Below are 24,499 nucleotides of genomic sequence, written 5' to 3' on the forward strand. Positions count from 1 at the left end.
TGTTGGGTTAATAGAGGCTACAGTTAAGGATTAAATCCCTGTAAATCCCAGTAAATCCTTGTAAATTAATGTAAATCATTGTAAATCCCAGTAAATCCCCGTAAATCCTTGTAAATCCATGTGAATCATTGTAAATCCCAGCAAATCCTTGTAAATCCCAGGAAATCCTTGTAAATCCCAGTAAATCCCTATAAATCTTTGTAAATCCCTGTAAATCACAGTAAATCCTTGTAAATCCTAGTAAATCCCTGTAAATCACAGTAAATCATTGTAAATCCCAGTAAATCCCTGTAAATCCTTGTAAATCACAGTAAATCATTGTAAATCCCTGTAAATCCTTGTAAATCCCTGTAAATCCTTGTAAATCCCTGTAAATCCCTGTAAATCCATGTAAATCCTTGTAAATCCCTGTAAATCCTTGTAAACCCCTGTAAATCACAGTAAATCCTTGTAAATCACAGTAAATCACAGTAAATCTTTGTAAATCCCTGTAAATCCTAAATGGTTTTTTTATCGTACCAATTTTTATTGGGCTTAGATTAGGCTAATTATCTATGGGCCTTTGTACCAGTAGTAATATTTCAATAACTACAAAATATATCCTCTATAGTTGTGATATTTTATCCCATATTAACCCAAGTGTTTTAATATACATTCATCTGGGCTGTGGGAGACTCGAACCCTGGACCCCACGTCTGTGCGGCCAATGCCGCTAAGTGGAGCACCTTCCTCTCACGACGCTGCCAGCTGTGTCCTGTGTGTGGGGGCTGCCAGCTGTGTCCTGTGTGGGGGCTGCCAGCTCTGTCCTGTGTGTGTGGGGGCTGCCAGCTGTGTCCTGTGTGTGGGGGCTGCCAGCTGTGTCCTGTGTGGGGGCTGCCAGCTCTGTCCTGTGTGTGTGGGGGCTGCCAGCTGTGTCCTGTGTGTGGGGGCTGCCAGCTGTGTCCTGTGTGTGTGTGGGGGCTGCCAGCTGTGTCCTGTGTGGGGGCTGCCAGCTGTGTCCTGTGTGTGTGGGGGCTGCCAGCTGTGTCCTGTGTGGGGGCTGCCAGCTGTGTCCTGTGTGGGGGCTGCCAGCTGTGTCCTGTGTGGGGGCTGCCAGCTGTGTCCTGTGTGGGGGCTGCCAGCTGTGTCCTGTGTGGGGGCTGCCAGCTCTGTCCTGTGTGTGTGGGGGCTGCCAGCTGTGTCCTGTGTGGGGGCTGCCAGCTGTGTCCTGTGTGGGGGCTGCCAGCTCTGTCCTGTGTGTGTGGGGGCTGCCAGCTGTGTCCTGTGTGGGGGCTGCCAGCTGTGTCCTGTGTGTGTGGGCTGCCAGCTGTGTCCTATGTGGGGGCTGCCAGCTGTGTCCTGTGTGGGGGCTGCCAGCTGTGTCCTATGTGGGGGCTGCCAGCTCTGTCCTGTGTGTGTGGGGGCTGCCAGCTGTGTCCTGTGTGGGGGCTGCCAGCTGTGTCCTGTGTGGGGGCTGCCAGCTCTGTCCTGTGTGTGTGGGGGCTGCCAGCTGTGTCCTGTGTGGGGGCTGCCAGCTGTGTCCTGTGTGTGTGGGCTGCCAGCTGTGTCCTATGTGGGGGCTGCCAGCTGTGTCCTGTGTGGGGGCTGCCAGCTGTGTCCTGTGTGGGGGCTGCCAGCTGTGTCCTGTGAGTGGGGGCTGCCAGCTGTGTCCTGTGTGGGGGCTGCCAGCTGTGTCCTATGTGGGGGCTGCCAGCTGTGTCCTGTGTGGGGGCTGCCAGCTGTGTCCTATGTGGGGGCTGCCAGCTGTGTCCTGTGTGGGGGCTGCCAGCTGTGTCCTGTGTGGGGGCTGCCAGCTGTGTCCTGTGTGGGGCTGCCAGCTGTGTCCTGTGTGGGGGCTGCCAGCTGTGTCCTGTGTGGGGGCTGCCAGCTGTGTCCTGTGTGGGGGCTGCCAGCTGTGTCCTGTGTGTGTGGGGGCTGCCAGCTGTGTCCTGTGTGTGTGGGGGCTGCCAGCTGTACCCACCATGTAAGGGCTGCCAGCTGTACCCTCCATGTAAGGGCTGCCGGCTGTACCCACCATGTAAGGGCTGCCGGCTGTACCCTCCATGTAAGGGCTGCCAGCTGTACCCTCCATGTAAGGGCTGCCGGCTGTACCCTCCATGTAAGGGCTGCCAGCTGTACCCTCCATGTAAGGGCTGCCAGCTGTACCCTCCATGTAAGGGCTGCCAGCTGTACCCTCCATGTAAGGGCTGCCAGCTGTACCCTCCATGTAAGGGCTGCCAGCTGTACCCTCCATGTAAGGGCTGCCGGCTGTACCCACCATGTAAGGGCTGCCGGCTGTACCCACCATGTAAGGGCTGCCAGCTGTACCCACCATGTAAGGGCTGCCAGCTGTACCCTCCATGTAAGGGCTGCCGGCTGTACCCACCATGTAAGGGCTGCCGGCTGTACCCTCCATGTAAGGGCTGCCAGCTGTACCCTCCATGTAAGGGCTGCCAGCTATACCCTCCATGTAAGGGCTGCCGGCTGTACCCACCATGTAAGGGCTGCCAGCTGTACCCACCATGTAAGGGCTGCCAGCTGTACCCTCCATGTAAGGGCTGCCGGCTGTACCCACCATGTAAGGGCTGCCGGCTGTACCCTCCATGTAAGGGCTGCCAGCTGTACCCTCCATGTAAGGGCTGCCAGCTGTACCCTCCACGTAAGGGCTGCCAGCTGTACCCTCCATGTAAGGGCTGCCAGCTGTACCCTCCATGTAAGGGCTGCCGGCTGTACCCTTCATGTAAGGGCTGCCGGCTGTACCCTCCATGTAAGGGCTGCCGGCTGTAGCCTTCATGTAAGGGCTGCCGGCTGTACCCTCCATGTAAGGGCTGCCGGCTGTACCCTCCATGTAAGGGCTGCCAGCTGTACCCTCCATGTAAGGGCTGCCAGCTGTACCCTCCACGTAAGGGCTGCCAGCTGTACCCTCCATGTAAGGGCTGCCAGCTGTACCCTCCATGTAAGGGCTGCCAGCTGTACCCTCCATGTAAGGGCTGCCGGCTGTACCCTTCATGTAAGGGCTGCCGGCTGTACCCTCCATGTAAGGGCTGCCAGCTGTACCCTCCATGTAAGGGCTGCCGGCTGTACCCTCCATGTAAGGGCTGCCAGCTGTACCCTCCATGTAAGGGCTGCCGGCTGTACCCTCCATGTAAGGGCTGCCGGCTGTACCCTCCATGTAAGGGCTGCCAGCTGTACCCTCCATGTAAGGGCTGCCGGCTGTACCCTCCATGTAAGGGCTGCCGGCTGTACCCTCCATGTAAGGGCTGCCAGCTGTACCCTCCATGTAAGGGCTGCCAGCTGTACCCACCATGTAAGGGCTGCCAGCTGTACCCTCCATGTAAGGGCTGCCAGCTGTACCCACCATGTAAGGGCTGCCAGCTGTACCCTCCATGTAAGGGCTGCCAGCTGTACCCTCCATGTAAGGGCTGCCGGCTGTACCCTCCATGTAAGGGCTGCCGGCTGTACCCACCATGTAAGGGCTGCCAGCTGTACCCTCCATGTAAGGGCTGCCAGCTGTACCCTCCATGTAAGGGCTGCCGGCTGTACCCACCATGTAAGGGCTGCCAGCTGTACCCACCATGTAAGGGCTGCCGGCTGTACCCTCCATGTAAGGGCTGCCGGCTGTACCCTCCATGTAAGGGCTGCCGGCTGTACCCTCCATGTAAGGGCTGCCGGCTGTACCCTCCATGTAAGGGCTGCCGGCTGTACCCACCATGTAAGGGCTGCCGGCTGTACCCTCCATGTAAGGGCTGCCGGCTGTACCCTCCATGTAAGGGCTGCCGGCTGTACCCTCCATGTAAGGGCTGCCGGCTGTACCCTCCATGTAAGGGCTGCCGGCTGTACCCTCCATGTAAGGGCTGCCGGCTGTACCCTCCATGTAAGGGCTGCCGGCTGTACCCTCCATGTAAGGGCTGCCGGCTGTACCCTCCATGTAAGGGCTGCCAGCTGTACCCTCCATGTAAGGGTTGCCAGCTTGACTCACAATCGAGATTTCCGGGTTAGAATCCCGGACACATAGATACAGCGAGATGCATTTTCCTTTTCACCTAATGCACCTGTTCACCTAGCAGTAAGTAAGGGGCCCAGGAGTCAAGGGGGGGGGGGGAGGGCTGTTAAATGATGTGGGACCAAAGATAACTGTAACAACCTGGTCGAGAGTCTAGTAATAATAGTAATTGACTAATAAACTGCCTAATGATCCCTAATAAAGTGTCTATTAATGCCTAATAAAGTGCCTAATGATCCTTAATAAAGTGTCTATTAATGCCTAATAAAGTGCCTAATGATCCCTAATAAAGTGTCTATTAATGCCTAATAAAGTGCCTAATGATCCCTAATAAAGTGTCTATTAATGCCTAATAAAGTGCCTAATGATCCTTAATAAAGTGTCTATTAATGCCTAATAAAGTGCCTAATGATCCCTAATAAAGTGTCTATTAATGCCTAATAAACTGCCTAATGATCCTTAATAAAGTGTCTATTAATGCCTAATAAACTGCCTAATGATCCTTAATAAAGTGTCTATTAATGCCTAATAAACTGCCTAATGATCCTTAATAAAGTGTCTATTAATGCCTAATAAACTGCCTAATGATCCTTAATAAAGTGTCTATTAATGCCTAATAAACTGCCTAATGATCCTTAATAAAGTGTCTATTAATGCCTAATAAAGTGCCTAATGATCCCTAATAAAGTGTCTATTAATGCCTAATAAAGTACCTAATGATGCCTAATAGAGCCTAATAAAATGCCTAATAAAGTGCCTAATAATGCCTAATAAAGTGCCTAATAAAGTGCCTAATAATGCCTAATAAAGTGCCTAATAATGCCTAATAAAGTGCCTAATAATGCCTAATAAAGTGCCTAATAATGCCTAATAAAGTGCCTAATAATGCCTAATAATGCCTAATAAAGTGCCTAATAATGCCTAATAAAGTGCCTAATAAAGTGCCTAATGATGCCTAATAAAGTGCCTAATAAAGTGCCTAATAAAGTGCCTAATGATGCCTAATAAAATGCCTAATAATGCCTAATAATGCCTAATAAAGTGCCTAATGATGCCTAATATAATGCCTAATGATGCCTAATAATGCCTAATAAAGTGCCCAATAATACCTAATAAAGTGCCTAATAATGCCTAATAAAGTGCCTAATGATGCCTAATAATGCCTAATAAAGTTCCTAATAATGCCTAATAAAGCCTAATAAAGTGCCTAATGATGCCTAATAATGCCTAATAAAGTGCCTAATAATGCCTAATAAAGTGCCTAATAATGCCTAATAAAGTGCCTAATAATGCCTAATAAAGTGTCTAATGATGCCTAATAATGCCTAATAAAGTGCCTAATAATGCCTAATAAAGTGCCTAATAATGCCTAATAAAGTGCCTAATAATGCCTAATAAAGTGCCTAATGATGCCTAATAATGCCTAATAAAGTGCCTAATAATGCCTAATAAAGTGCCTAATAATGCCTAATAAAGTGCCTAATAATGCCTAATAAAGTGCCTAATAATGCCTAATAATGCCTAATAAAGTGCCTAATGATGCCTTATGTAATGCCTAATGATGCCTAATACAGTGCCTAATAATGCCTAATAAAGTGCCTATTAATACTTAATACAGTGCCTAATAATGCCTGACATGAATTAATAATTGTGTCTGGCAATGTTCAGTGTAAACTATGAGTGTTATTTATATACGGTAAAGGTTTGTCAGCCCTTTGGGGGGAGGACCTGAACCTACCCATCAACATTGGTGTTCCTCAGGGCAGCATACTTGGCCCTCTCCTCTTTCTCATCTACATTAATGACCTTCCAAATGCCTCCCAACACCTCAAACCAATTCTATTTGCTGATGACACGACCTTCATTTACTCCAGTCCTGACCCCCTTGCTCTAAATGTCACAGTGAATACTGAACTAAATAAAGTCCTTCACTGCCTAACTGCCAACAAACTCACCCTTAACATTGACAAAACTTTCTATATTTTGTTTGGCAATAAATCCTCAAATCATATAAATCTTACGATTAACAATACCCAAATTTGTAACAAATTAGATGGCAAATTCCTTGGCGTTCTCATTGACCGCAAGCTGAATTTCCAGGGACACATTCTAAATATATAAAAAAAGGTTTCAAAAACTGTTGGCATCAAAAACTGTTGGCATTCTTTCTAAGATCAGATATTATGTACCTCGCCCTGCCCTGGTGACTCTCTATTACTCCCTCATCTATCCTTATCTCAACTATGGTATTTGTGCTTGGGGTTCTACTACCCAAAATCATTTACGTCCTCTAATTACTCAACACAAAGCTGCTATTAGGACAATATCCAACTCTGGCCCCAGACATCACTCGGTACCCCTACTCAAATCTTTGAATATGTTAGACATTAAGTCACTGCACATTCTCTCATGTATATTTTAAATATATAAAACGCTGAACTGTAATGTCAATCCTGACCTTAAAAGCTTCCTAGAAGGTTGTAACAGAACCCATGAGCACCACACCAGAAACAAATACCTATTTGATATTCCTAGAGTACGACTTAGTCAAACTAGAAATGCTTTACAAATCAAGGGACCCAGAATGTGGAATGACCTTCCCAACCATGTTAAAGACTGTACCTCTCTCAACCAGTTTAAGATAAAAACTAAGTACTACCTAATTAACTCCCTGTAACCTACCTTACCCCTAAATGTCAACCCATGTCTGCTATTTTAAACAATGCTGTTTGTTGACCAAATTGTATTTTTGTTTCATTCTGCCATGTTTCCCCCCCCCCTTTTTTCATTTTTTTCTCAACACAATTTATACTTTAATCTGAGTTAGTATTAAGTTTTAGTCTTAGTGTTTTTCCTGCCCGAAACGCTTTGCGTAATAGTGGCTTTAGGCATTGTATGTACTAGCTCTATCTATAAAGCCATCAACGTTGTGTATCTTACCTTGTATGTATGTACTTTACCTGAATAAATATTTGTATTTGTATTTGTAAACGAGGGGTAGAGAAAGAGCCAATTAAGCTCCTCTATTCCTTTAAGATGTATTTTATTTATTGATTTCTTGATTTATTAATATAGAAGAAGGTACATTGGGTTTCTGAGAATACATAGCATAGTATTTACAATTTTGTAAAGTCATTAGTACGTGCAACGTTTTGGGCAGGTCCTTAATCTAACAGATTTTATTAACAAAATAGACTTACTTTAACTAGGCAAGTGTTGTAGGTGGAGCGGTGAATGGCTCAGCGGTCCTCCTACAACACTGGCAGTGGTCGTCAAAACAGCTTGCTGCCATAGCTGCCATAGCTGCCATAGCTGCCATAGCTCCGACAACTCTAGGCACTCCGGCACTAACCAGCAGAGTCACTCTGTAAATATATTTCGTTTTCTATGACACAAAAGTTACAAAGAATGTGGAAACTTGTAAATTATTCAGTGTAACTTTATTTATTTATTTATTTTATTTAATATTTGTATTTATTTATTTATTTATTTATACACAAGAAAGTATATTGGGTTTGTGAGAATACATAGCATGGTATTTACAATCTTGTAAAGCCACTAGTACGCGCAGCGTTTCGGAGAGTAACGGACTAACTTTGGAGATATCAAAGTCAATATGTGGCTATATTCCATGATAGCTAGACAGTTATAGACACAGTAACATTAACATAACTTAAGAAACAAGCCAACATGATAACTGGAAGCTGTGACAGTCAACCACTAGACAGTAAACTGGATAAAACCCGGCATGACGGTCATATGTTGAATGTTACATCATCTTGTTTATGAACTCGTATTGTGTAATGTGACTATTGTTTGTCTTATACTTGAACTGTCACGTGAGGCCTGCATGACAGTCACGTGACTGTCGACCTTGTCTGGTCCCTCAAGGTCGACCTTGTCTGGTCCCTCAAGGTCGACCTTGTCTGGTCCTCAAGGTCGTCCTTGTCTGGTCTTCAAGGTCGACCTTGTCTGGTCCCTCAAGGTCGACCTTGTCTGGTCCTCAAGGTCGTCCTTGTCTGGTCTTCAAGGTCGACCTTGTCTGGTCCCTCAAGGTCGACCTTGTCTGGTCCTCAAGGTCGACCTTGTCTGGTCCTCAAGGTCGTCCTTGTCTGGTCTTCAAGGTCGACCTTGTCTGGTCCTCAAGGTCGACCTTGTCTGGTCCCTCAAGGTCGACTTTGTCTGGTCCCTCAAGGTCGACCTTGTCTGGTCCCTCAAGGTCGACCTTGTCTGGTCCTTCAAGGTCGACCTTGTCTGGTCCTCAAGGTCGACCTTGTCTGGTCCCTCAAGGTCGACCTTGTCTGGTCCTTCAAGGTCGACCTTGTCTGGTCCTCCAAGGTCGACCTTGTCTGGTCCCTCAAGGTCGACCTTGTCTGGTCCTCAAGGTCGACCTTGTCTGGTCCTCAAGGTCGTCCTTGTCTGGTCTTCAAGGTCGACCTTGTCTGGTCCTCAAGGTCGACCTTGTCTGGTCCCTCAAGGTCGACTTTGTCTGGTCCCTCTGTTATACTCAAATTCTGTCAGTTGAAATGTAACCAATCACAGGCAAGTAGGCCTCTGACGTCATGCCAGACAGAGGAGCATCAAGCATGCTCCCAGCAGCCTCAGTTATCCTCACAGACCCAGAGTAGGTGGACCTCGGCTGGCCAGTTATACACCTGTTTGCCTCACTCAATAAATATATACAGAAGCGACTACTGTGTCTACATTCAACCCGAACAAGGCAAACGAATACTGGTAGCAGCAGTGGGATCCAGAAATTTTTTTCTGGAAGCAAAAGTTCCAGTACCCAGCATCGCCTCGTGTTCCAGCCAAAACCGCCGCCACCGCCACCGCCATAAGCCGCCATCCTGCCACCCACGCATCAAATATTGTGCCAGACCGGGGTCCTGCCATCAACCACTACTCCAGGCCAACGTTTCAGAAGTAAGGGTCAATATTTTCCTGTGAGAACGCTCACTCATCAGTGAGGAGGAAGGAAGCTTCCCGCGCCAGCCATTTTTGAACCTCGCGCCACCACGTGGGAACCACCTATTACACCCACCACCACCACCACCACCACCGCCACCCAAGCTGACAGTATCAAGCTTCGTGAGGGTGCAAGCTACTGCAATCGTCGTCAGCCATCGTCGCAAGTATCAACTGGTTATTCCATCGTCGCAATATTGTCGTCGTCAGAATTTATCTTCGTGCTTCTAGCGTGAACAGTGTGGGGTCCCTGAGTCTCGCGCCACCGCCGCCAGGAGCGCTGCCGTCGCATCCAGTTTGTAAACACGCCTCACATGGGCCTCTTCCGATCTTCACGACGCTTCTCCTACTTTGGCTACTGGTGATCCTCATAAATTACAACCCTGAGATAAGTAATTGCTAGTTGAGAACAGCGTGCCAAGTGTTAAAAAGTGACTTATGTAATAATTCCCATAATATCCTGTGAATTAACCATTCAGTGACTTGTTAAATATTGGAGCCGGTTTAGTACTCCAGAGGCCCACAGTTTCTCTGAGACATTTCAATATTCCCTGCATATGATTCCATTATTCATTAATTGTTACTAGTGTCATTACTGAATTCAAAGGTGAGAGAAGTAAGAAATAATTGTTCTAGCAGTTTATTTTTGCATAAAAGAAATTTGTTTTTGAGATTTCCATAGACAATAGAACATAGAAATTTTTTTTTATATTTCTCCAGACCTAACTTGAAATTTATCCTTTAAGCATTTTAATTTAAACTTTTACCATAGGAGTTATATACATTCCTGTGTCCAGTTTATGTGCTACATCCATATTTCTTGCATTGCCACTTGTTGTGTTGAATCTTTTTAATGAAATTTTGCAATTGCATTTCCCAGTTTTTATTCTAAATTGCTGTGCTTAGTCTGGTTTAATTAATTTACATACATCTAATTCCAGTCATTTTTTAATGAAAGATTGCTAAATTTAGTTTACAATTTGCTTGTTCTTAATTATTTTCTTGCCTAGCCCAATTTAATAATTTTATTTCTGCCATTTTTACTTTAGCCAAGTTGATATTTTTGTGTTTATTTTTGTGTATACTATTTCTGATGCCAGGTGCACTTAATTATAATCTGCGTTCAAATATTACTTCCACGGCTGTGACAATGCCTACCACTGTTGAAACCCCTTCAGAATCAATGGGAACAGTTGCTCGTCCCAATGGCCAGAGATCAGCTCAGGAAATGGCTATTCCTCTTTTTGCTGGGGAATCGCGTTTATTAGAATCATGGTTTAGTAAGGTTGAAGCGAAAACAGTTGCACGTTTTTCTAAGCCTACTGATGCCGAATACTTAGCAATTGCACGGTCAGCCGTGGACACAACCAAAGGTGATGCACGTTTTGTTGTTGATGAGAAAGCCATTGTTAGCCTCCAGTCTTGGCCTGAATTTAAGGATTTCTTTCGCCGTCGCTTTGTTAATAAAGGAGACCTTGACCCATATAGGTTAGTCAAGAAAATTGCCAATGCCACCATGCAGCCTGGTGAATCGTTTAATGCGTTTACTAGCCGTCTCGATCAGTATCTGTATGCCTTAGTTTCTGCTATGAATAATTCAACTTGGTTAGATAAAGACAATAATCTGTCCCCTGAGGCTATGGCCAAAATGATAGCATTTGGTACTTTAATGCATTTTGCCCCCGAGCATACAAAACCAATCGTTGAGCAACAAAATTTTGGTGTTAAACATGAAATTGTTGAAGTGTTTGAGGCTATTAACAATGCCGCCGATAAACTAGCTCCCCGAAGTGCTCAACTGTTGCCACCCTCTGATGCTGTAAATGTAGTCACAAGCTCTCAGCATCCTCCCACAAATTCTCAAAACTCTTGGTCGCAGAAGCGTACCCATGCTCGTAGCCCCCAGTCAAATTCGCCGCCTCATAAAATGCCGAAACGCCATAGTCCACAACCATCCACTCCCTCATGTTGGCATTGTGGTAAGAGTAACCACCTTGCAAGGGACTGTTGGTCCGCCCCTAGATCATCACCTCCTAGACAATTCTCTCGGCCCCCTCATCAATCTAATCATTCTAGGCTTCCATATTGCACGTACCATAAACAAGTTGGTCACCACACTGCGGATTGTAGAGCTAGGCAAAGGACATCTCCACCTCGTAACTCCCATGGTCAGTCTTGGCGAGGCTCACAGCGTCCAAGACATTATCAGAACTCTCGTAATTACAACTCCCAGCCCAGCTATAATGCAACTTCAAATTATAATGCTCAGTCACAGAATGCTGGAGCTCAGAATGTTCACTCCATGTCGTCGGGAAACCCCCAAGGCCATCCGCTAACCAATTCAAGCTAGCCAATCCTAGTGCCCTCCCTGTGTATTCAGTAGCTACCCAAAATAGATTTGGACACTTGACAGAGGAGGACACTGACTCTAGACCAGTTGTAGATGTTGACGGATCCACAGTAAATTTGACACAAACAAGACGCAGATATCCCAGACAACATAAGTCAAAAGTAGTAACTTGTCCAGTCTCAAGTGATGGTCCCCTTGTATCAGCCATTGTACATGGTAGAGTTTTAAAAGTTTTTCTTGACTCAGGTGCAAAAATTAATATTGTCAAGCCCTCAGCTCTTAGAGACATTGAAAGTAAGCACCCTACTATTTTAAAACAGTCACACATACCTTTTCTAAGTGGTATTTCAGGAAATAAAGTAAAAGTTCAGGGTGAAATTGACCTCCCACTCAAGTTCAATGATGTCACATTGTCTATAACATGTTTAGTTGTTGACATTATTCATTTTCCTGGAGACATTCTCTTAGGTCTGTACACCATGATTGATGAAAATATTGCATTGTTTCCCCATCGTTGGAACATAAGTATCAAAGACCATGTCATACCCTTGTGTAGCATGTATCGACAGGGCCACGAGTTCAATCTTCAATCAGATTTTGTTAATTTTGTTGACACCCGCCTTGCAAGCGTAGGTTTGTCAGATCATTGTCGTGGTAGCATACCCGAGAAAACGGGCACTCGATTGAAGCATAGTAGTTGTGCAGTTGTTAAGGAGAATGAGTATCGGGACTTTCTGGAAGGGGACGCCCTAACGGATTCTCGTTGTCTCGCTCGCCTGGCAGCTTCCATCTCTGAAGTCAGTGGTTCCACGGCTACTGACACTGTGCTACACCCTCATTCTCTCACCAGAATAAGAGTTAAGGTTCAGGGAGTGCCTGAGTTGTCGGATGTGATTGCGGAAAGTGAAACATGTAAAGTGAATGGTACATTTGTTGAACCCTCCTGGCACACAGTGCAGGATGGTACTGTCTCACTTTTTATCGCAAACACTAGTAATGCCGATATCCATCTCCAGTCTGGTACCCATGTTGTAGATTTTGCCCATTACTCGTTACCGGTGCGAGTTGTGGATGATGTCTCCATGGATCATACTGTTTGTACACTCACACCAGGAGAACAGGGATCTCAGCCAGAGGTGCAAGCGCAACACCTCAGTCCTACTGATTTTCCTGACTCTGTGGCTCAGCTTTTGGAAATTTTGAACAGGAATAGAGCTGTTGTTGCTCTACCAGGAGAAAAATTAGGTCTCACTCCTCTCATTACACATAAAATTCCCCTTGAACAAGGAACTACGCCTATTTATGTACCAGCTTACCGTCTTCCCCATTCTCAGAGAGCAGAAGCAGATAGACTTGTAGAAGAAATGTTACAGAGTGATGTAATTGAATCGAGTAATTCGCCATGGAACGCTCCATTGATTCTTGTACCAAAGCGAGATGGGACTTGGAGACCTGTAATCGATTATCGCAAGCTTAACAGAGTAACAATACCTGATCGTTTCCCACTTCCAGTTCTAAATGATTTGTTGCAAAGTATTGGTCGAAACAAAGTATTCTCAACGTTAGATTTGTTGCAGGGATTCTGGCAAATCCCCCTTGATGAGGAAAGTAAACAATTGACAGCCTTTAGTACTCCCAATGGTCATTTTCATTTCAAAAGAATGCCGTTTGGTTTGCGTAGTAGTCCAATAACCTTTTCACGGCTCATGACAAATCTATTTCGTAGATTGATAGGAAGTACACTTCTAGTTTACCTTGATGATCTCATAATCATGTCGCAAGATGTTCAGACTCATTTCCAGAACCTTGAGAAAGTACTTGCAAAGCTCGCTGAAGCTAATTTAAAAATAAAGCTTGCAAAATGTTCATTTTTAAAGCAAAAGATTAATTTCCTAGGTCATACAGTTACACCTTCAGGTATTACATTGAATGAATCAAAAATTATTGCTGCCCGTGATTTTCCAACACCTCGTACCGCAGAAGCCGTAAGACAGTTCACAGGTCTTGTAGGATTTTATCGTTCATTTATTGCTGGATTCTCTATTATAGCCGCTCCGCTTTACAAGTTGCAAAGAAAAGAGAAAAAAAAAAAAAAAAAAAATCATTATCTATCTTGAAATTCAATTGTGGTTGTTAGGTCAGAACTTTGTTCCATTAATGTAATAATTGTTTAATTTTGTATGGTTTTCAAGCACATGCCATTGACACATGTTAATAATTTTGTTTAGGCAATACCTTGAGTTGTATTGTTCATATCTGATCAGTAGACATACACATGTTCTTAATACTCTGGTTTAATCAAAGAATTGTTACCATGATTTTCACCTATTATGATGAATTTTTTTTTTTTGGTGCATATATGCCGAGTTGTTTGTATTACGCACACCTGATCTTCTTTCAATGTTTTATTATGCAAATTTCACATGTAAGCCATTATTGAATGCCACCGAGGTCCTTTCAGTATCATTGTAACTATATAGCTAGCCAGAGCTTGTCGACAAGGGACGTCGACTTGGTAGCGTGTCCGAGCGGTGTTATACTCAAAATTCTGTCAGTTGAAATGTAACCAATCACAGGCAAGTAGGCCTCTGACGTCATGCCAGACAGAGGAGCATCAAGCATGCTCCCAGCAGCCTCAGTTATCCTCACAGACCCAGAGTAGGTGGACCTCGGCTGGCCAGTTATACACCTGTTTGCCTCACTCAATAAATATATACAGAAGCGACTACTGTGTCTACATTCAACCCGAACAAGGCAAACGAATAGACCCCATACCCATCCTATGGGCAGTATGGGGTCCACTACCCATCCTGTGGGTGGTAGTGGACCCCATACCCATCCTGTGGGGTGGTAGTGGACCCCATACCCATCCTGTGGGTGGTAGTGGACCCCACACCCATCCTGTGGGTGATGGTGGACCCATACCCATCCTGTGGGTGGTAGTGGACCCCATATCCATCCTGTGGGGTGGTAGTGGACCCCATACCCATCCTGTGGGTGGTAGTGGACCCCACACCCATCCTGTGGGTGATGGTGGACCCCATACCCATCCTGTGGGTGGTAGTGGACCCCATACCCATCCTGTGGGTGGTAGTGGACCCCATACCCATCCTGTGGGTGGTAGCGGACCCCATACCCATCCTGTGGGGTGGTAGTGGACCCCATACCCATCCTGTGGGTGGTAGTGGACCCCACACCCATCCTGTGGCTGGTAGTGGACCCCACACCCATCCTGTGGGTGGTAGTGGACCCCACACCCATCCTGTGGGTGGTAGTGGACCCCACACCCATCCTGTGGGTGATGGTGGACCCCATACCCATCCTGTGGGTGGTAGTGGACCCCACACCCATCCTGTGGGTGATGGTGGACCCCATACCCATCCTGTGGGTGGTAGTGGACCCCATACCCATCCTGTGGGTGGTAGTGGACCCCATACCCATCCTGTGGGTGGTAGTGGACCCCATACCCATCCTGTGGGGTGGTAGTGGACCCCATACTCATCCTGTGGGTGGTAGTGGACCCCACACCCATCCTGTGGGTGGTAGTGGACCCCACACCCATCCTGTGGGTGGTAGTGGACCCCATACCCATCCTGTGGGTGGTAGTGGACCCCATACCCATCCTGTGGGTGGTAGTGGACCCCATACCCATCCTGTGGGTGGTAGTGGACCCCATACCCATCCTGTGGGTGGTAGTGGCCCCAATACCCATCCTGTGGGTGATAGTGGACCCCATACCCATCCTGTGGGTGGTAGTGGACCCCACACCCATCCTGTGGGTGGTAGTGGACCCCACACCCATCCTGTGGGTGGTAGTGGACCCCACACCCATCCTGTGGGTGGTAGTGGACCCCACACCCACAATGTGGGTGGTAGTGGACCCCATACCCATCCTGTGGGTGGTAGTGGACCCCACACCCATCCTGTGGGTGGTAGAGGACCCCATACCCATCCTGTGGGTGGTAGTGGACCCCATACCCATCCTGTGGGTGGTAGTGGACCCCATACCCATCCTATGGGTGGTAGTGGACCCCATTCCCATCCTGTGGGTGGTAGTGGACCCCATACCCATCCTGTGGGCAGTATTGGACCCCATACCCATCCTGTGGGTGGTAGTGGACCCCATACCCATCCTGTGGGTGGTAGTGGAGCCCACACCCATCCTGTGGGTGGTAGTGGACCTCATACCCATCCTGTGGGCAGTATTGGACCCCATACCCATCCTGTGGGTGGTATTGGACCCCATACCCATCCTGTGGGTGGTAGTGGACCCCACACCCATCCTGTGGGTGGTAGTGGACCCCATACCCATCCTGTGGGTGGTAGTGGACCCCATACCCATCCTGTGGGTGGTAGTGGGCCCCATACCCATCCTGTGGGTGGTAGTGGACCCTATACCCATCCTGTGGGGTGTTGGTGGACCCCATACCCATCCTATGGGTGGCAGTGGACCCCATACTCATCCTGTGGGTGGTAGTGGACCCCACACCCATCCTGTGGGTGGTAGAGGACCCCACACCCATCCTGTGGGTGGTAGTGGACCCCATACCCATCCTGTGGGTGGTAGTGGACCCCATACCCATCCTGTGGGTGGTAGTGGACCCCATACCCATCCTGTGGGCAGTATTGGACCCCATACCCATCCTGTGGGCAGTATTGGACCCCATACCCATCCTGTGGGCAGTATTGGACCCCATACCCATCCTGTGGGTAGTAGTGGACCCCATACCCATCCTGTGGGTGGTAGTGGACCCCATACCCATCCTGTGGGGTGGTAGTGGACCCCATACCCATCCTGTGGGCAGTATTGGACCCCATACCCATCCTGTGGGTGGTAGTGGACCCCATACCCATCCTGTGGGTGGTAAAGGACCCCACACCCATCCTGTGGGTGGTAGAGGACCCCACACCCATCCTGTGGGTGGTAGTGGACCCCACACCCATCCTGTGGGTGGTAGTGGACCCCATACCCATCCTGTGGGGTGGTAGTGGACCCCATACCCATCCTGTGGGTGGTAGTGGAACCCACACCCATCCTGAGGGTGGTAGTGGACCCCACACCCATCCTGTGGGTGGTAGTGGACCCCATACCCATCCTGTGGGGTGGTAGTGGACCCCACACCCATCCTGTGGGGTGGTAGTGGACCCCACACCCATCCTGTGGGTGGTAGTGGACCCCACACCCATCCTGTGGGTGGTAGTGGACCCCACACCCATCCTGTGGGTGATGGTGGACCCATACCCATCCTGTGGGTGGTAGTGGACCCCATATCCATCCTGTGGGGTGGTAGTGGACCCCATACCCATCCTGTGGGTGGTAGTGGACCCCACACCCATCCTGTGGGTGATGGTGGACCCCATACCCATCCTGTGGGTGGTAGTGGACCCCATACCCATCCTGTGGGTGGTAGTGGACCCCATACCCATCCTGTGGGTGGTAGCGGACCCCATACCCATCCTGTGGGGTGGTAGTGGACCCCATACCCATCCTGTGGGTGGTAGTGGACCCCACACCCATCCTGTGGCTGGTAGTGGACCCCACACCCATCCTGTGGGTGGTAGTGGACCCCACACCCATCCTGTGGGTGGTAGTGGACCCCACACCCATCCTGTGGGTGATGGTGGACCCCATACCCATCCTGTGGGTGGTAGTGGACCCCACACCCATCCTGTGGGTGATGGTGGACCCCATACCCATCCTGTGGGTGGTAGTGGACCCCATACCCATCCTGTGGGTGGTAGTGGACCCCATACCCATCCTGTGGGGTGGTAGTGGACCCCATACTCATCCTGTGGGTGGTAGTGGACCCCACACCCATCCTGTGGGTGGTAGTGGACCCCACACCCATCCTGTGGGTGGTAGTGGACCCCATACCCATCCTGTGGGTGGTAGTGGACCCCATACCCATCCTGTGGGTGGTAGTGGACCCCATACCCATCCTGTGGGTGGTAGTGGACCCCATACCCATCCTGTGGGTGGTAGTGGACCCAATACCCATCCTGTGGGTGATAGTGGACCCCATACCCATCCTGTGGGTGGTAGTGGACCCCACACCCATCCTGTGGGTGGTAGTGGACCCCACACCCATCCTGTGGGTGGTAGTGGACCCCACACCCATCCTGTGGGTGGTAGAGGACCCCACACCCACAATGTGGGTGGTAGTGGACCCCATACCCATCCTGTGGGTGGTAGTGGACCCCACACCCATCCTGTTTGTGGTAGAGGACCCCATACCCATCCTGTGGGTGGTAGTGGACCCCATACCCATCCTGTGGGTGGTAGTGGACCCCATACCCATCCTGTGGGTGGTAGTGGACCCCATTCCCATCCTGTGGGTGGTAGTGGACCCCATACCCATCCTGTGGGCAGTATTGGACCCCATACCCATCCTGTGGGTGGTAGTGGACCCCATACCCATCCTGTGGGTGGTAGTGGACCCCATACCCATCCTGTGGGTGGTAGTGGAGCCCACACCCATCCTGTGGGTGGTAGTGGACCTCATACCCATCCTGTGGGCAGTATTGGACCCCATACCCATCCTGTGGGTGGTATTGGACCCCATACCCATCCTGTGGGTGGTAGTGGACCCCACACCCATCCTGTGGGTGGTAGTGGACCCCATACCCATCCTGTGGGTGGTAGTGGACCCCATACCCATCCTGTGGGTGGTAGTGGGCCCCCATACCCATCCTGTGGGTGGTAGTGGACCCTATACCCATCCTGTGGGGTGTTGGTGGACCCCATACCCATCCTATGGGTGGCAGTGGACCCCATACTCATCCTGTGGGTGGTAGTGGACCCCACACCCATCCTGTGGGTGGTAGAGGACCCCACACCCATCCTGTGGGTGGTAGTGGACCCCATACCCATCCTGTGGGTGGTAGTGGACCCCATACCCATCCTGTGGGTGGTAGTGGACCCCACACCCATCCTGTGGGTGGTGGTGGACCCCATACCCATCCTGTGGGTGATGGTGGACCCCATACCCATCCTGTGGGTGATGGTGGACCCCACACCCATCCTTTGGGTGGTAGAGGACCCCACACCCATCCTGTGGGTGGTAGTGGACCCCACACCCATCCTGTGGGTGGTAGTGGAGCCCATACCTATCCTGTGGGTGGTAGTGGACCCCATACCCATCCTGTGGGTGGTAGTGGACCCCACATCCATCCTGTGGGTGGTGGTGGACCCCATACCCATCCTGTGGGTGATGGTGGACCCCACACCCATCCTGTGGGTGGTAGAGGACCCCACACCCATCCTGTGGGTGGTAGTGGACCCCATACCCATCCTGTGGGTGGTAGTGGACCCCATACCCATCCTGTGGGTGGTAGTGGACCCCATACCCATCCTGTGGGGTGGTAGTGGACCCCATACCCATCCTGTGGGTGGTAGTGGGCCCCATACTCATCCTGTGGGTGGTAGTGGACCCCACACCCATCCAATGGGTGGTAGAGGACCCCACACCCATCCCGTGGGTGGTAGTGGACCCCATACCTATCCTGTGGGTGGTAGTGGACCCCATACCATCCTGTGGGTGGTAGTGGACCCCACACCCATCCTGTGGGTGGTAGTGGACCCCACACCCATCCTGTGGGTGGTAGTGGACCCCATACCCATCCTGTGGGTGGTAGTGGACCCCACACCCATCCTGTGGGTGGTAGTGGACCCCACACCCATCCTGTGGGTGGTAGTGGACCCCACACCCATCCTGTGGGTGGTAGTGGACCCCACACATATCCTGTGGGTGGTAGAGGACCCCACACCCATCCTGTGGGTGGTAGTGGACCCCATACCCATCCTGTGGATGGTAGTGGACCCCATACCCATCCTGTGGGTGGTAGTGGACCCCATACCCATCCTGTGGGTGGTAGTGGACCCCATACCCATCCTGTGGGTGGTAGTGGACCCCATACCCATCCTGTGGGTGGTGGTGGACCCCATACCCATCCTGTGGGTGGTAGTGGACCCCACACCCATCCTGTGGGTGGTAGTGGACCCCACACCCATCTTGTGGGTGGTAGTGGACCCCATACCCATCCTGTGGGTGATGGTGGACCCCATACCCATCCTGTGGGTGGTAGTGGACCCCATACCCATCCTGTGGGTGGTAGAGGACCCCACACCCATCCTGTGGGTGGTAGTGGACCCCACACCCATCTTGTGGGTGGTAGTGGACCCCATACCCATCCTGTGGGTGGTAGTGGACCCCACACCCAACCTGTGGGTGGTAGTGAGCCCCACACCCATCCTGTGGGTGGTAGTAGACCCCATACCCATCCTGTGGGTGGTAGTGGACCCCATACCCAACCTGTGGGTGGTAGTAGACCCCATACCCATCCTGTGGGTGGTAGTAGACCCCATACCCAACCTGTGGGTGGTGGTGGACCCCATACCCATCCTGTGGGTGGTAATGGACCCCATACCCACCCCGTGGGGGTGTAGTAGTCGGGTGTACATGAGAGAAAGCGTAAGATAAGATAAGTTTCCTGTTGTGTTAAGTGTTGATTATAAGAGTCTGTTTATAGACTTGAGTGCGTTATACGCAACATAATGAGGCCTAAGTGTGTCCAGGCACTTGTTCAGTTGGAGCAGGAAGCTCGCTACAATAGGTATTCATCTTACCTGGTGTGAAAACTCTTACACAGTAATTGGTCGGTAAATACGTGTGAAATGTGCAGTGAAGGAATATGAAGTGTGAGGAAAAAATTACAAAGCTTCCTGGCAATACGTTATTAATGAATAAATATGATATGTTAGGTTAGGCTGACCTAACCTAACCTATCCTAACCTAACCTAACCAAACCTAACCTAACCGAAGCTTGGATCGTCGACTTGATTTGGCGTCACCAGCTTTTTATTTTCGTCTAATTTCTTTATAAAAAGATACTTTTTCAGATTAAAATGATGTTTTTTCGTGTTGTACATTCAGCACCAACATTATAATGAGTAAATATATCATATTTATTCATTACTAACGTATTGCCAGGAAGCTTTCTGAAGCTTGTGGTAATTAGACGGACCGGGTTAGACCTCATTTATACATTCACAACAGCTTACTGAGTCCAGCCTGGCAACAGAAGCACTCACCAAACACTACATACAATAAACGGCTCTTAAATTGGTGTTTTAAATTGGTGTATTAAAATAAATTAAATTAAATTAAATTAAATAGGAATAAAATAGTTATACAAATGCTGGAAAACTGACAAAGAAAAAGTTAATAAAAACTTAACGTTAAAAAACTCTTATAATCTTGTCTAAGTTTACACTCATATTACATACACTTGCAAAATGCAAAACACTTTAAAAAGTACAAACAGGATGTGGATTATACTTGAAATATACTTGTGCTATGTTTACATAAATGTTAATAATATTTATAATATATAACATTTGTTCAGTTTGGTAACAGATTTTTACAGGTAAACAAACCCTTAATGTGTAACACTATTACCATGGTGTGACCTGCCCTGTAAGGCAGGCACCAGGGATGTGGCCACACAGGCACCAGGGATGTGGCCACACAGGCACCAGGGATGTGGCCAGTCACCAGGGATGTGGCCACACAGGCACCAGGGATGTGGCCACACAGTCACCAGGGATGTGGCCACACAGTCACCAGGGATGTGGCCACACAGTCACCAGGGATGTGGCCACACAGTCACCAGGGATGTGGCCACACAGGCACCAGGGATGTGGCCACACAGTCACCAGGGATGTGGCCAGTCACCAGGGATGTGGCCACACAGGCACCAGGGATGTGGCCACACAGTCACCAGGGATGTGGCCACACAGTCACCAGGGATGTGGCCACACAGTCACCAGGGATGTGGCCACACAGGCACCAGTGATGTGGCCACACAGTCACCAGGGATGTGGCCACACAGTCACCAGGGATGTGGCCACACAGTCACCAGGGATGTGGCCACACAGTCACCAGGGATGTGGCCACACAGTCACCAGGGATGTGGCCACAGTCACCAGGGATGTGGCCACACAGGCACCAGGGATGTGGCCACACAGTCACCAGGGATGTGGCCACAGTCACCAGGGATGTGGCCACAGTCACCAGGGATGTGGCCACACAGGCACCAGGGATGTGGCTACACAGGCACCAGGGATGTGGCTACAGTCACCAGGGATGTGGCTACAGTCACCAGGGATGTGGCTGCAGTCACCAGGGATGTGGCTACAGTCACCAGGGATGTGGCTACACAGTCACCAGGGATGTGGCTGTACACAGTCCATCCACAGTCACCAGGGATGTGGCTACACAGTCACCAGGGATGTGGCTGTACACAGTCCATCCACAGTCACCAGGGATGTGGCCACACAGTCACCAGGGATGTGGCTGTACACAGTCCATCTACAGTCACCAGGGATTTGGCTGTACACAGTCCATCTACAGTCACCAGGGATGTGGCTGTACACAGACCATCCACAGTCACCAGGGATGTGGCTGTACACAGTCCATCTACAGTCACCAGGGATGTGGCTGTACACAGACCATCCACAGTCACCAGGGATGTGGCCACACAGTCACCAGGGATGTGGCCACACAGTCACCAGGGATGTGGCCACACAGTCACCAGGGATGTGGCCACAGTCACCAGGGATGTGGCCACAGTCACCAGGGATGTGGCCACACAGGCACCAGGGATGTGGCTACACAGGCACCAGGGATGTGGCTACAGTCACCAGGGATGTGGCTACAGTCACCAGGGATGTGGCTGCAGTCACCAGGGATGTGGCTACAGTCACCAGGGATGTGGCTACACAGTCACCAGGGATGTGGCTGTACACAGTCCATCCACAGTCACCAGGGATGTGGCTACACAGTCACCAGGGATGTGGCTGTACACAGTCCATCCACAGTCACCAGGGATGTGGCCACACAGTCACCAGGGATGTGGCTGTACACAGTCCATCTACAGTCACCAGGGATTTGGCTGTACACAGTCCATCTACAGTCACCAGGGATGTGGCTGTACACAGACCATCCACAGTCACCAGGGATGTGGCTGTACACAGTCCATCTACAGTCACCAGGGATGTGGCTGTACACAGACCATCCACAGTCACCAGGGATGTGGCCACACAGTCACCAGGGATGTGGCCACACAGTCACCAGGGATGTGGCCACACAGTCACCAGGGATGTGGCCACACAGTCACCAGGGATGTGGCCACACAGTCACCAGGGATGTGGCCACAGTCACCAGGGATGTGGCCACACAGTCACCAGGGATGTGGCTGTACACAGTCCATCTACAGTCACCAGGGATGTGGCCACACAGTCACCAGGGATGTGGCCACACAGTCACCAGGGATGTGGCCACAGTCACCAGGGATGTGGCCACACAGTCACCAGGGATGTGGCCACACAGTCACCAGGGATGTGGCCACACAGTCACCAGGGATGTGGCCACACAGTCACCAGGGATGTGGCCACACAGTCACCAGGGATGTGGCCACACAGTCACCAGGGATGTGGCCACACAGTCACCAGGGATGTGGCCACACAGTCACCAGGGATGTGGCTACAGTCACCAGGGATGTGGCTGTACACAGACCATCTACAGTCACCAGGGATGCAGGTGACTGTGAATGAAATAGGAGAGTCAGACATAGAACAATCCCAGACGACAGGGCCAAAGCTCTTGGGGGGGGGGGTTGTGAAGCTCTGGTCCGGCATCAGTGGAAGCCTCAAGAACCTTCGTGGTGCAGTAGTATCCTCAGGAAGCCTCAAGAACCTTCGTGGGTGCAGTAGTATCCTCAGGAAGCCTCAGAAACCTTCGTGGGTGCAGTAGTATCCTCAGGAAGCCTCAAGAACCTTCGTGGGTGCAGTAGTATCCTCAGGAAGCCTCAAGAACCTTCGTGGGTGCAGTAGTATCCTCAGGAAGCCTCAAGAACCTTCGTGGGTGCAGTAGTATCCTCAGGAAGCCTCAAGAACCTTCGTGGGTGCAGTAGTATCCTCAGGAAGCCTCAGAAACCTTCGTGGGTGCAGTAGTATCCTCAGGAAGCCTCAGAAACCTTCGTGGGTGCTGTAGTATCCTCAGGAAGCCTCAGAAACCTTCGTGGGTGCAGTAGTATCCTCAGGAAGCCTCAGGAACCTTCATGGGTGCAGTAGTATCCTCAGGAAGCCTCAGAAACCTTCGTGGGTGCAGTAGTATCCCCAGGAAGCCTCAGAAACCTTCGTGGGTGCAGTAGTATCCTCAGGAAGCCTCAGAAACCTTCGTGGGTGCAGTAGTATCCTCAGGAAGCCTCAGAAACCTTCGTGGGTGCAGTAGTATCCTCAGGAAGCCTCAGAAACCTTCGTGGGTGCAGTAGTATCCCCAGGAAGCCTCAGGAACCTTCGTGGGTGCAGTAGTATCCCCAGGAAGCCTCAAGAACCTTCGTGGGTGCAGTAGTATCCCCAGGAAGCCTCAGGAACCTTCGTGGGTGCAGTAGTATCCCCAGGAAGCCTCAAGAACCTTCGTGGGTGCAGTAGTATCCCCAGGAAGCCTCAGAAACCTTCGTGGGTGCAGTAGTATCCCCAGGAAGCCTCAGGAACCTTCGTGGGTGCAGTAGTATCCCCAGGAAGCCTCAGAAACCTTCGTGGGTGCAGTAGTATCCCCAGGAAGCCTCAGGAACCTTCGTGGGTGCAGTAGTATCCCCAGGAAGCCTCAGAAACCTTCGTGGGTGCAGTAGTATCCTCAGGAAGCCTCAGAAACCTTCGTGGGTGCAGTAGTATCCTCAGGAAGCCTCAAGAACCTTCGTGGGTGCAGTAGTATCCTCAGGAAGCCTCAAGAACCTTCGTGGGTGCAGTAGTATCCTCAGGAAGCCTCAAGAACCTTCGTGGGTGCAGTAGTATCCTCAGGAAGCCTCAAGAACCTTCGTGGGTGCAGTAGTATCCTCAGGAAGCCTCAGAAACCTTCGTGGGTGCAGTAGTATCCACAGGAAGCCTCAGAAACCTTCGTGGGTGCAGTAGTATCCACAGGAAGCCTCAGAAACCTTCGTGGGTGCAGTAGTATCCTCAGGAAGCCTCAGGAACCTTCGTGGGTGCAGTAGTATCCTCAGGAAGCCTCAGGAACCTTCATGGGTGCAGTAGTATCCTCAGGAAGCCTCAAGAACCTTCGTGGGTGCAGTAGTATCCTCAGGAAGCCTCAGAAACCTTCGTGGGTGCAGTAGTATCCCCAGGAAGCCTCAAGAACCTTCGT

General features: G+C 50.1%; 2 protein-coding genes across 2 annotated transcripts in view; both read right to left on the reverse strand.

Annotated features, from left to right (window-relative positions):
- LOC138372165 (uncharacterized) overlaps positions 1–24,499 on the reverse strand; it is a 60,814-nt gene that overhangs the window by 24,564 nt on the left and 11,751 nt on the right. The window contains exon 4 of the mRNA XM_069337476.1: positions 7,183–7,347. The gene's annotated coding sequence lies outside the window, so the exon portion shown is untranslated. The remainder of the gene's footprint in view (positions 1–7,182; positions 7,348–24,499) is intronic.
- LOC138372164 (collagen alpha-1(III) chain-like) lies at positions 238–3,934 on the reverse strand. Its single transcript, XM_069337475.1, has 2 exons — positions 1,984–3,934; positions 238–248 (listed from the first exon to the last, which is right to left on the reverse strand). Exons 1-2 carry the CDS (start codon positions 3,932–3,934, stop codon positions 238–240), a joined length of 1,962 nt encoding a protein of 653 aa, XP_069193576.1.

Source organism: Procambarus clarkii, chromosome 38, assembly GCF_040958095.1.
Source record: "Procambarus clarkii isolate CNS0578487 chromosome 38, FALCON_Pclarkii_2.0, whole genome shotgun sequence".
Lineage (NCBI taxonomy): Eukaryota > Metazoa > Arthropoda > Malacostraca > Decapoda > Cambaridae > Procambarus > Procambarus clarkii.

Bases quoted from the DNA above. Each gene is read 5' to 3' on its own strand.
- LOC138372164 (XM_069337475.1), bottom strand. From the start codon at position 3,934: ATGGAGGGTACAGCTGGCAGCCCTTACATGGAGGGTACAGCCGGCAGC.